General features: G+C 43.6%; 1 protein-coding gene across 3 annotated transcripts in view; it reads left to right on the top strand.

Annotated features, from left to right (window-relative positions):
- The window catches only part of Tiam1 (TIAM Rac1 associated GEF 1), a 304,202-nt gene that overhangs the window by 208,962 nt on the left and 82,653 nt on the right, over positions 1 to 12,587 (top strand). For all 3 annotated transcript variants that reach the window (XM_004654435.2, XM_045150639.1, XM_045150640.1), the window contains exons 11-12: positions 626 to 796; positions 8,332 to 8,436. In XM_004654435.2, the coding sequence (XP_004654492.2) occupies positions 626 to 796; positions 8,332 to 8,436 (276 nt within the window). The remainder of the gene's footprint in view (positions 1 to 625; positions 797 to 8,331; positions 8,437 to 12,587) is intronic.

Raw genomic sequence — 12,587 nt, 5'->3', positions numbered from 1 at the left:
TGATCTTTGAGGCTCCTGCAACTTCGTCTTGGAGGTGGAGCTGTTCCCCATAGTCGTCCTGGTGGTCCAAGGCGAGCATAAAGACAACGCTGCCTTTCTCCCAGGGTGTGTGAGAACAGTGTCTTTATGAACAAAATTTCCTTGGGGCCTCATTGTTGCCTCGAAGCATAAGTTTCGCCTGGCAGATTTTTTTTTTTTTTTTTTTTTTTTTTTTTGCTGATGGAACACTATGGAAAGCTTAAAATGCCTTTCGTGGAAGAAACAGTGGCAAGAAAGCCAAGCTTGAGTGGAGGACCGATTTCTCAATTTCTTCCAACTTTTTCAGTACCCGCTCACTCATGTCATGATCACTTCATTCAGATTAGTTGGACATACTGTCTTAGATCTGAAGGTGCCTGGGCTTTCGGATAGTCAGGTGGGAAGTCTGAACCATGTTGAAGTCTCCATCCTACCGGAAAGCTCCTTTCTCAATAGCTTCTCCCTCCCCGTGGGCTCCTCTCCCCTCCACTAGCCCTGCTTGCGCCCTAGGCTGCTCCTCTAGGCTTGGCTAAGCGCTGTGTGCGATCCGAGGATCCGAGGTGGTTAGGGATGGACTGCTACTGCTCTGCTAATTCTTCTTACACAGAGGGAGAAAGAAGTGGTCTTACCTAACGTCCACCAGCACAGCCCTGACTGCGACATTTGGGTCCATGAGTATTTCACTCCGTCCTGGTTCTGTCTGCCCAATAATCAGCCAGCCCTGACTGTCGTCCGACCTGGGGACACGGCGCGGGACACTCTGGAGCTCATTTGCAAGGTACGGAGGGACTTCAGGTTATTTTCCTGGGAAGAGCGGAATGGAAAATCCTCCAGGATAGTCGTGGACACTCGGTCTTACAGAGACGGAGGCACCGGGCCTGCTGTTCACACCCGAGCAGCAGAGCGTCCCCTTGAGCCGCAGTGCACAGTCATGTCAGCAGTGTCGGTCTTGGGAGAGAGGAGCTCTTGTAAGAAGTTTCTCTCTGTGTGCAAATGAGATGGCAGATGACATGCACATATTTTACAAAATCTATGACCATACACATCGCCTCGCTACTACAAACATTTTTACTGTTCTACTTTCTACACAATGCATACATTTAACAATAGCCTATCATGGGTACTATTTTGATACCTGTTTGGCCAGTAGTTGCTATGCCCTTAGCATCTCTAAAACAGAGAAAATCTGAAATGAGTATAAGTTGACCTCCATGGTGGGAAAATTCCTCTCTTTGTGAACACAGAATTAGCCTGTACTACCAATGATTGAATTCAATTCTCCACTTTCCCCTCAATATGTGCGACTGTCTTAATCATTTTCAAGGTGAACCCTGGTTTTGTTTTCACCCCTCAAGAACACACAGGTAGATGCCTTTGAGGGATGGCAGGGAAGGAACTTTTCCTGCCTGATTTTATTTTTATGTAAGCAACGGTATTGATGCCTCAGCTATTAGCCGCATCAAGTCTGAGGCTGAGCTATTACTTCCACAGATAGAGAAAGAGGGGCTCAGAGGCTTTGGTCATTTGCCTGAGCTCACACTATAGTCACAGAGGAGAGGAAGAGTGGCAGAGGGAGCAGAGAAGAGATGGAGACGAAGGGTGTCTGTCCCAAACCTGGGTGTGTCCCACCGTGACAGGTGGAAAGTCACAAGAACTCTCAGACCTTCAGTTGCTCTTGAAAAAGCCCAGAAGAATCTAGAGTGTACTCTTAGGGGTGAATGAGTATTCCACGTAACTGCACAAGGGCAAGTGGAAAGCTTTTGGATTGTAATTTTCTTCTAGAAGTTTAATGGACAAAATGATGCTTTTTAAAAAAAATTTTTTTGTTTATTTTTATTTATTTGAGAGTGACAGACATAGAGGCAGATAGAGAGAGAGAGAATGGGTACGCCAGGGCCTCCAGCCCCTGCAAATGAACTCCAGATGTGTGTGCCCCCTTGTGCATCTGGCTAACGTGGGTCCTGGGGAATCAAGCCTTGAACCGGGGTTCTTAGGCTTCATAGGCAAGCGCTTAACCGCTAAGCCAACTCTCCAGCCTGAAAATGATGTTTTAAAGACCTGTCATTCATGATTTGTAAGTGCGTAGTACTTCGCTGTCTCAGTGAGTATGTTGTAGGTCTATAACCAGTGATATATATGTACTAAAAAAAAAAAATGCCAAATCAGAGAACCTTTTAAAAATAAATATAGGCCCGGTGTGGTGGCACATGCCTTTAATCTCAACACTCGGGAGGCAGAGGTAGGAGGATCACCATGAGTTCAAAGCCACCCTGAAATAAATAATAATAAATAGTGAATTTCAGGCCAGCCTGGGACTAGAGTGAGACCCTACCCCCCAAAAAAACCAAAAATAAATTAATATTACTCATCGTTGAGTGGAGGCAGTGGGACAGTCCAGCTCAATGTGACATTCAAATAGTCCTTTATGGAGGGAAGAAGCAATGGCTTGTGTCAGGACAAGCTAAAGTCAGCCCCCACATAAGTGTTAAAAATAAATGATATCGCCTCAACATACTTTGATTTCTTCCTGTACATGAGTTCTAGCTTTTGAAGATAATGGCATCTCTATTCATCATTTTTCATTTTAATTACTTAACAAAGTTGGTCTGTTGAGAATATCTGCATTCCTTTATTTATAGATTAGCACAATTCTTTAGGGAGCCATTAATATTCGGCAGAGCTGTGGGAGTTGTTCTCAGAGCTGCGGTTGAAGCTGTTAGGAGAACTCTGGCCTTTTTGTATAATCCCGATTCTAGAAGGTGTTCCTGAGGAGAAGCTGGCGTGGTAGCATCCATTAAGTGCTGGAAATTAAGCCACAGCTCTCTGGTAAGCACTGATGGTGGAAAATTGGCCTGTGAGTGAACAGTGACTGGTTGGCCCACCTTGGATACTGCTCAAGCTATAAGCTGAGGGCATGTAAGGTAATATTGTCGCTGTCCTTTAGAAACCATCTTTTAGGAATGCTATGTAGACCTGTTTCCCTATAAAGTGCTTATTTCTGTCACTTGCTAGCTTTCTGATGGCATTTTTTTTTGGGGGGGGTTTGGTTTTTCAAGATAGGGTCTCACTCTAGCCCCGGCTGACCTGGAATTCACTATGGAGTCTCAGGGTGGCCTTGGACTCACAGTGATCCTCCTACCTATGCCTCCTGAGTGCTGGGATTAAAGGCGTGAGCCACCATGCCCGGCTTCTGATGGCATCCTTAAAGTTTAAAAAAAAAAAAAAATCCCTTTTTTTGTGACAACAGAAAATCATCCTGCCTAGTGATCTAAGAGTTGACATTTTCTTTTCCCAAAAACATAGAAATAAAAACAAAAACAACATGGTGTGGAACAACAGAAAACTTTTGTGGTGTACTTTAAAAAAAACTGATGCTCTCCAGAAAAGCTTCTAAGTAAGATAAACTGTATAGTGTGCTCAGGGCCAGCTGTCTTCCAAAGCTGGCTTCTTCTTTGGGAAAGACTTTATTATAATGAGTGGAGCAGTTGTATTCTTTTTTTAAATTTTTTTTTTTTTTAAATTTAGGGCTTGGGAAATTGCTCAGCAGTTAAGGAGTTTGCCTGCAAAGCCTAAGTCCCCCCTGTTCAGTTCCCCAGGACCCACATAAGCCAGATGCACAAGGGGGCACATGTGTCTGGAGTTTGTTTGCAATGACTGGAGGCCCTGGCACGCCCATTCTCTTTCTCTCTACCTCTTCCCCTGTCTCTCTCTCTCTCTGAAATAAATAAATAAAATATTTTTTAGAAATTTATTTATTTATTTGCAAAGGGGGGGGGGAGAGAATGAGTGCACCAGGGCCTCTAGCTACTGAAAACAAACTCCAGATGCCTGCACCACCTTGTGCATCTCACTTTACATGGGTACTGGGTAATAGAACCTGGGTCCTTAGGCTTTGCAGGTAATCACTTTAAACTGCTGAGCCATCTCTCCAGCCCAACAATTGTATTGTGAAGAAGGCAGGAGATGATGGAGGGATCAGTGCACTGTGTTATTAATGATCTGATGTAATGGTGAGTGATTGTGTGCACGTGTGTTTGGAGGAGGAATAGAAGACCAACCCAACATGGCTCAGGGAAATTTGTGGAAGAGGGGGCGGAAAGAATGTCAGAGCCACACGTTGGGTCATGATACACAGAGACATTGCCTCCTACCCATAACTGGTGGCTAACCCCACAATGCATGACCCATATTCCCCAATGAGGAGGGTTCCTGCAGAGGGGGGAGGATAGAGAGGAGGCTAACGATGGTACCAACTTGACTGTATACACTGAGTACAAAACTAATTAAAAAAAAAAACAACAAGATGTAAGATTGTGTGTCTTTAATTTCATCCTTGTCCTGTTCAACATTGGTGATGGATGCTTTTTCTGTATTTAATAATCAGTCTCTCTCTGTCTTTTCCATTCAGCTCATTCTCTCTAGTCCACATCATTTCACATCAGTTTGTCATCTACCACATGAACACCAGTCCAGTTGTGCCATAGTAAATGTTTCGAGACCCTCATTTTATGAAATAGGTTCTACTGAAATGACTCTAGACAGATATGGCAGTAACCCTGTTGTCCTGTGGTCTTCGGTTATATCCAGGTTGTTGCAATGACAAAATAAGTACCAAAGCAATCCTTTCTTGCATGTTTATCATTAGTCATATGTGACCATGGTGTCACCTTCCTTCCATGCTTTCACTATGTCTGTGGCTTTGGGTATCCCAGTAGCCACTGGCATGCAAACAACAAAAGACCACTGAGAAGGTGTGAAGGAAAATTTCTCAAGAAGTTCCGCGGTGCCTGTGTGTGTGTGTGTGTGTGTGTGTGTGTGTGTGCGCGCGCATGTGCACCCCGTGTGTGAATGCACCTGTGGACTCACGGTTCTCTGTACTTGGTACCTGCGTTGTTTGTATGTTTCCAAGAGAAGTGTGACTGGAATGGAAGAACAAAATACAGATTCGAACAGTGACGAAAATAAATTCTTACATACTTTTAACAGTTCAAACTGTTTTTGAAAAAGACCTGCATCGTAGTTTGCCACTTAATCTGTGAAATAGTTGAAGACATAAATTTTAAATATTATATTTTATTATTTATTCATTTATTTGACTGAAAAAGAGGGAGGGAGGGAGGGAGGGAGGGAGGGAGGGAGGGAGGGAGGGAGGGAGGGAGGGAGAATGGGTGTGCCAGGGCCTCCAGCCACTGCAAACGAACTCCAGACACATGCGCCACCTTGTGCATCTGGCTAATGTGGGTCCTGGGGAATCGAACCTGGGTCCTTTGGCTTTGCATGCAGACTCCTTAACTGCTAAGCCACCCCTCCAACCCAAGATACAGATTTTAAAAAAGTTATTCCTACTAAACTAAAAGTTGTTGTTTGGTGTTTGTTTTGTGGTTCAGCTTGTAGATACCTCCTTTGCCTCAACATGAGTCCAGTACTAAGTAATTTGAGTAAATGTGCAGTGCAAGTTAACTTTCACTACTTAACTTTTTTCCCACCTGAATTTCTCTTAGTAGAGAATTTTCTCTTAATCATTTGACATAGCCAAAGCAAGGCACATATACATACTCGGCATCCCAAACATTTACTAACATTTTGGAATCCTTTTTATACACAGAGCTGGACAGTGAGCATGGCTGATTGTTTGACCTGCTTTGATGCTGAGGAGCATAATACTTCTTTGAGAAGACAGTGACCTGATTTGACTGACTCATTAGGATTTGCCTGTATCTTAGGCCAGCCATGCTCAAGGGCTCATAATTCAGAAATTGACCAAGATGCAGTAACCTGCTAGAATACTAACCCTCCATGTCTTGTTTTAGAATAACTACTTACCAACAAGAAAGTTCTCTTAATTTTCAAGTAAACATTAGTGTTTGAAGCATAGTCCACTTTGTAGCCCAGGCTGGCCTCAGTCTCCAAATCCTCTTACCTTGGCCTCCTGGGTGCTAACATTATAGTCATGTGTCACTGCACCTGACCCCGTGTTGATTTTTATGTTTGCTGCATATGTGTTTTTTAAAGTTATCGAGACATTAGTATAATGTAAATGAATATGAAAACTATGATGGAGGTGTGCGTGGCCAGAGTCTTCCACACCCCCATTGTTCTTGGTTTCATTCCTTCATTCTCCACACAGCATTCAACCCTTCCAGTGTTTGTCTTGTCTGCGGCGTGTGGAAGTTTCAGCACCATGGTTGTTCCGACATGACGGGGATCCCCAACGTGTGCTGAACCACTCCAAGCTCCTTGGTGCCTGACAACGAACTGTCACTCTCCCACACTGAGGTGTCAGCCACCAGAATCCTCTGTCCTCTATATGCGTACGCGCATCCCTGGGTGGTGGTATTATCACAGCCTCACGTACAGAAGATGCTCTTATAAGTAGCAGTCTAATTAGGACTGTCCAGAAGGTGCTTATTAATGATGACAATGAGGTTTCCAAGCTTTGTTTCTGCTATTAAGACCCCATGAAATCCTGCTTCTCTTTTCCCTTCCACCTCCGTAGGGAACAGGTGGAAAAATAAAAATTACGCTTGTAATTAAAGATTTTATGAGGACCTGGGTAGGTAGGGAGCATTTTTGTAAGCCTTTTCCTCGCACTCATTTACGCTGCCACCCTACGTAGCATTATTTTCTCGTGTATTTATCTCTGACAAGCAGCAGGTGGCGTTCTTAAAGACTTCCCTGCTTCACATTAATTTGGGCGCACCCATTGCGTCATTATCTCTGATACCAATGCCGACAGCCATGGTGGTCAGACACTGGCGTTCTCTCTCAAACACAGACCGTGAAAACAAAGCCAGGTGCCGGGGAGGTGTTCACTGGTTGGCCTGTGTGTCTAGCACAGTAGGCTTCAAACTCTCATGGTCCTTGGGAATAGGATATAGGTTAGGGCTCCTCACTAACCAATGGCAAATTTTCTTTAATTTTTTTTTTTTTTTTTTTTTTACTTGAGAGAGCGAGAAAGAGAGACTATGATTGTGCCAGGGCCTCCAGCAGCTCCAAACGAACTCCAGATGCCTGTGCCACCTTAAGCATCTGGCTTACATGGGTTCTGGATCATTGAACCTGGGTCCTTAGGCTTGGCAGGCAGACAGCTTAACCACTAAGCCATCACTCCAGCCCAGAAAATTTCTTTATCATCATTCTGCTGATTGATCACAGCAAACTCATTTCTACTTTTTAGAAATGTGCTTTTGTGGCAATGCAGGGGTGTCCATCCTGTGTGTCTGTATTATTTTTTAAATGTTAAACCACTACTTCTCTGCCTCTTATTTTCTGCGTACCTCTTTAATACCTGTGTATTTCTTGCAGTGTGTACACACACACAAATATATGTATATACATACATATATACATATGTGTGTGTGTGTGTATATATATATATATATATATATATATATATGTATATGTTTGCTTATTTATTTATTTATTTGAGGTAGGGTCTTGCTCTAGCCCAGGCTGATTTGGAATTCGCTATGAGGTCCCAGAGAACTCTAACTCACTCATACCTCTGCCTTCCGAGTGCTGCGATTATAGGCGTGCACCACCATGCCTGGCTGTGGCAGTATATTTTTATATTGCCTTATAACTTCTCCCACCACACACACACACTGATGTTTTCTTGACTGTGTATCTATAAAAGCATGTTATGGTTGTCTTTTTATCAAAATAAGTTCAAAGATGACTTTTTAGATAGACAAAATTTATTGACCCATCCTAGACCAAAAAAGAAGCCCTAGAAATTTAAATGTCTAAGTATCTTACAATTGCTTTCTTTGGGAAAGTCTTAAAGTGTGCTTCCAGAGTTGGGTGCAGGCCAGCTGCACTGCCCCCGAGGGAGTCTTATTCTAGAGTATATAAATAAGACAGATCCTCATGCCTTGTCTGCATACTGACGTGCCTGCAAATGAGCTGTCCCGGGATCCCCACATGGCTAAAAAAAAAAAATCAACTTTCCTTGGGCACAGCCTTTTCTTCTCATTGTAAATATTTTTCTTCCTTCCTTCTCCTGTATGAAGTTAAGAGTAACGGTCTGTTTGATTTGATTGATTTTTGTGGAAAAACCAGGGCTAAAAAGCACAATGAATCAAATATGGAGAAATGCTCCTTTGAGTCACGTGGTTCTCATGGAATTTTATTAATGAGTTCCAGGTCTGAGTTTAGTGTCCAAAACTTTTAAGAATTATAGAACACTGTCACCCACACCCACCCAGTACCAAATCTCTATTGTTCTTGGGAGGCCAGTTAACAGGTACCGTGTCCCCCCGAGAACCAATCACTCCCGTGTGTGCGGCTGACCATTTTCTTCTCTCATCGCAGACACATCAACTGGATCATTCTGCCCATTACCTGCGCCTGAAATTTTTAATGGAAAACAAGACTCAGTTCTACGTGCCGCAGCCCGAGGAGGACATTTACGAGCTGGTAATGTTTATGGCTGCTGTCTGTGGACGTTTTGCTGGAGATTATTTTCAAATTATGCGTGTACTCGGGTTAATTGGAGCTGGTGGAGCAGAAAGGCTCCTATAGTCGCTAAGATTCACTTGAGCTCTTGTAAAGTTGGTGAAGAGCGCTTCATTTGTGGCCGTCTTGGCAGAGCGGGAATGCCACCTTTTGTTTATGCAAGGAGCAGTGCCGGGCTCGCGTGGAATCGGAGCTCCGCGCTCAGATAGGATGTGAGGCCCTGGTAGCCTCTCTCCTTCACGGCAGCTCTCCTTGGCTGTCTTGTCTTGTAAACTGTGACTCACAGGTCAGCTGGCTGCTGTCCGAAGAAAAGCACCAGCTCCAATTTTGTGTGATTTTCATATCTGTGTTTAAACTGATGAGGCGAATCTTGTGGGTGGAAATAAAAGCCACCTGATGACTTGTCCCAGCCTGTTGGAACTGAGTTTATATAGATTCTTGGGCACATTTGCGGGTGTTTGAGTTTAAGCTAAGTTAGAAGACTTTGGGGTTTTGTGCCAGATTTGACTTTCCGTATTAATCCCTCTGTGCATGGGGAACGGACAGAATAGTGAGATGACCAGAATTCGTTTCTGGGATGTTTCAACGATGAGAGAACACCACTTACGTAGTAGCTGGGAACACTTCTTACTACAGTAAACTAGTGGCCTGTTCCTTCTTCATTAGCCAGGTAGGGAATTTTTAAGTACTCGTAAAGAAAGGTTTTGAGCTGAAGAGATGGCTCAGCGGTTAAGCCGCTTCCCTGCAAAACCTAACAATCTGGGTTCAATTCCCCAGTGCCCATGTAAAGCAAGATGCACAAACTGGCACATGCATTCGGAGTTTGTTTGCAGCTTCTCGAGGTCCTGGCCTGCCCGTCCCCCACCCCCTTACTGTCTGTCTCTCGTCCTCTCTCTCTCTTTCTCTCTCTCTTTCTCTCTCTCTTTCTCTCTCTCTCTGCTTGCAAATAAACAAACATATTAAAGGAAAAATAAAGAGAAAGGTTTTAGGAGCGAGGCGCCTCTTTCTTGGAGTTCTTACTGGTCTCTGTACTTAGTTATCCCCCTGGGGGCTATAGAACGGTTTGCCATGGAAATGTGAATGAAAATAGGGTGACCTCACTCAGGTTTCAACACAGAAAGCAAAACTAAAAATTTAAAACCAGAGGTTCTCTGTTTTGGAAAGGCGAACCAGGATTTAAGCATTAGTAAAAAAAATGATGTATTAAATCAACATTGTTGAAGTGTATTTTACATATTATAAAACTCTCACCAATTTTAAAATACTTTCACTTATTATAAATATAGAAGGAGAGAGAGAGAAAATGAAAAAACTGGGTGTTTCAGGGCCTCTTGCCACTGCAAACAAACTCCAGACACATGTGCCACTTTGTGCATCTAGCTTTATGTGGGTGCTGGGGAATTGAACCACAGGCTGGCAGGCTTTGCAAGCAAGGGCTTTAACTACTGAGCCATCTCCCCAGACCCAGTTCTCATCAATTTGAAGCTTATAATTTGATATGTTTTCAATGTTTCCATTACCTTGGTCATGATTTGGGATATTTTTGCCAGCCTAAAAAGTTACCTCAGGTTCCTCTAAGTGTTTTGAAGGAAGCATAAGAAAAAATACTGCTTTTGTAATGACCTGATTATATGTCTAAAAAGTTATAAGTTTATTTTGGCCTTCATTTAATAAACACTGATAGAGGAAGCCCCATGTAACAGAGAATAGCTAATGCCTTCTTTCTGTGGTGTGGAGAAAAGCCCAGTGTTTGTGTCCTATGAAAGGAGGCCAAAAACAAACAAACAAAAACAAACAATTCTCTTCTGTACTTGAAGAAGAGGAGCATAAGTCCAAGCTGTGGTCCCAACTACTGAGACATAGGTAGGAGGCTCAGAATAAGCTAATGAGTTCAAAGCCAGCGAGCAACATAGCAAACCACTGTTGATTGTTTCTGTGGCGGGAGGAGCCAGGTCTGGTAGTGCGTGCCTGTAATTCCAGCACTGGGAGGGCTCAGGCAGGAGGTTTGAGGGTTCAAAGCCAGCTTTGGCTACGTGCTGAGTTTCAGTCCAGATTGGGGTTGATTAGTGAAACCCTGTTTCAAAAAAATAGAAGGAGGGGTTGGGCAAGATAGCTTATTTGGAAAATGTCTTGCCTTACAAGGACAGGGGCCTGAGTTCAGTCCCAAGCACTACATAACTTTGGGGAGCTTACATGGAAAACTTCTTGCTTCACGAGGTTGCGTACTTGAGTTCAGTCCCCAGTGCCATGACAAACACACTGGCCACGGTTGTGAGTAATTCCTGTGCTGGGGGCGGTACACGTGGCGGGATTGCTGAGGCTCACCAGCCAGCCAGTCTAGCCTAACTGTTGAGTTTCGGGCCAGTGAGAAACCCTGCCTCAGAGGAGGCGGACGGTGTTCTTGAGGAACAATACCTGTGGTTCTCTGGCCTGCACACACTTATGCACACAGGAACCCATGTGCCCGCACACGTGCGTGCACACCTCACTCCAACTTACATACCAACGAGAGAGGGAAGAAATGAGAAGGAAGGGCTCTGCTGACATATACTTTGCATCTTAGGGCTTGAGTTTCATATATGCTAAATTATAGGACACTTACTTACCCAATTTCCATGCTCTGCACATATGAGGAGTTGGTAATTGAGCCATGTCTTCTGAAATTTTATTATTCACACAATATTTTTAAGCCTTGGCCATCGTGTGGACTACAGTGTGCCAAGCTGAAATCTGTTTGGGTCTCTAGCAGCTATGTACATGGATGATAAAATATATTTATTAGTTTATTATATCATTAAACATTTACATTATAAGTATCTTATACATATTATATATTAGAATTTTTTAAAAAAAGAGTTGAAGGAACAGAATCCATGGTGTTCTCTCTTGCCCTTTGCAAAGGTTTCCAGCCCAAGGGTCCCTAAGGAAGCAAATGTCACAGCCTTGTACATCTCAGAACTTCCATTTCGCTGTGATCCCTAAGCTTTTTATTCTTTGGAAGCTTTGGTTGCCTGGTGAAGCTTCTAGATCCCCCCCTCCTTCCCCAGGATACTGCGTTCTCTTACATGAAATAGCATTCATAGACTCACCCATGGCTTAGTTATAATTAAACATTATCCAAAAGATAGTAACAGGGTAGATAACATATCTTACTTGTTCATTAAATTACAAGACTGAGTGGTAGGTATAGAGACTACCACTGTTCTGAAGTAGAGGTAATTTTAAGTGATCGTTAAAGTTAGCAGCTAGAATATAGTACAGAACAGCTGATTTCTATTTGTGTGGTAGTCATGGACCCTGCTGGTCTTGCTGTGTTTATTACCTACATGCAATGAAGACTGAAGGAAATGCCAAGTTTTATCCTTGTTGTTCCCCCTGCCCCCAAAGTTCACAGACCCCTTGTGCCCTGTCATTGGTCCTTGGTTTTGAATCTGTGTTTTAGACCGCTCAGCTGGGTGGAACACTGCTGAAGGCAGGGCCAGAGTGAGCGTTCCTGGACTCTTCTTGAGAAGACTGACTCTGTTGGCCTCACTGGCCCGCCTCCCCCGATGCCGGCGCTCTGTCTGGGGAAGCCTGCGGGTGTCTGAGGACAGAGCCTCGTAAATGACTTGCTCATCTGGGTCTCCCCTACTCCATAACGCCCCACTATTAAGTCAGTAAGGGCAAAAGTGTGTGCTCGACTTGAGGGAGGTTATTTGGAGGGTGTAATCGGTTTCTGTTGGGGGTCAGGGATTCTCTTGCTTGTAGATATCCAGCAGTAGTTACTGTCTGTCTGTCTTTGCTGATTGTACTGATGGCAGCAGCTGCCCTTGACTATTTCTTTATCATTAGGGAGTTGTGAGGACCCATCCAAGGAATAGCCATGAATGTGGTTGTAGCCCGTGGGGGCACTAGCTCTTCAAAACGCCATGCTAAGTGGAGTTTTCATAAAGTGAAAGGGAGAATGAAATTTGCAGAAATGTCGATTGATTTGTTTACTGATTCATCCAGTAAATATTTTCTTAGCATTTGTGTGTCTGGCATAATTCATGATTCTCTGGGCACAGGGCATGTACCAAAAGAAAAAAAAAAAATCTACTCTTGGAGGTTCCCACTATTCAGATTTATAGAGA

The sequence above is a fragment of the Jaculus jaculus genome, chromosome 5, assembly GCF_020740685.1.
Source record: "Jaculus jaculus isolate mJacJac1 chromosome 5, mJacJac1.mat.Y.cur, whole genome shotgun sequence".
NCBI lineage: Eukaryota > Metazoa > Chordata > Mammalia > Rodentia > Dipodidae > Jaculus > Jaculus jaculus.
Note: the sequence above shows the minus strand (reverse complement) of the source record. Positions and strands in the feature narration are given on the sequence as shown.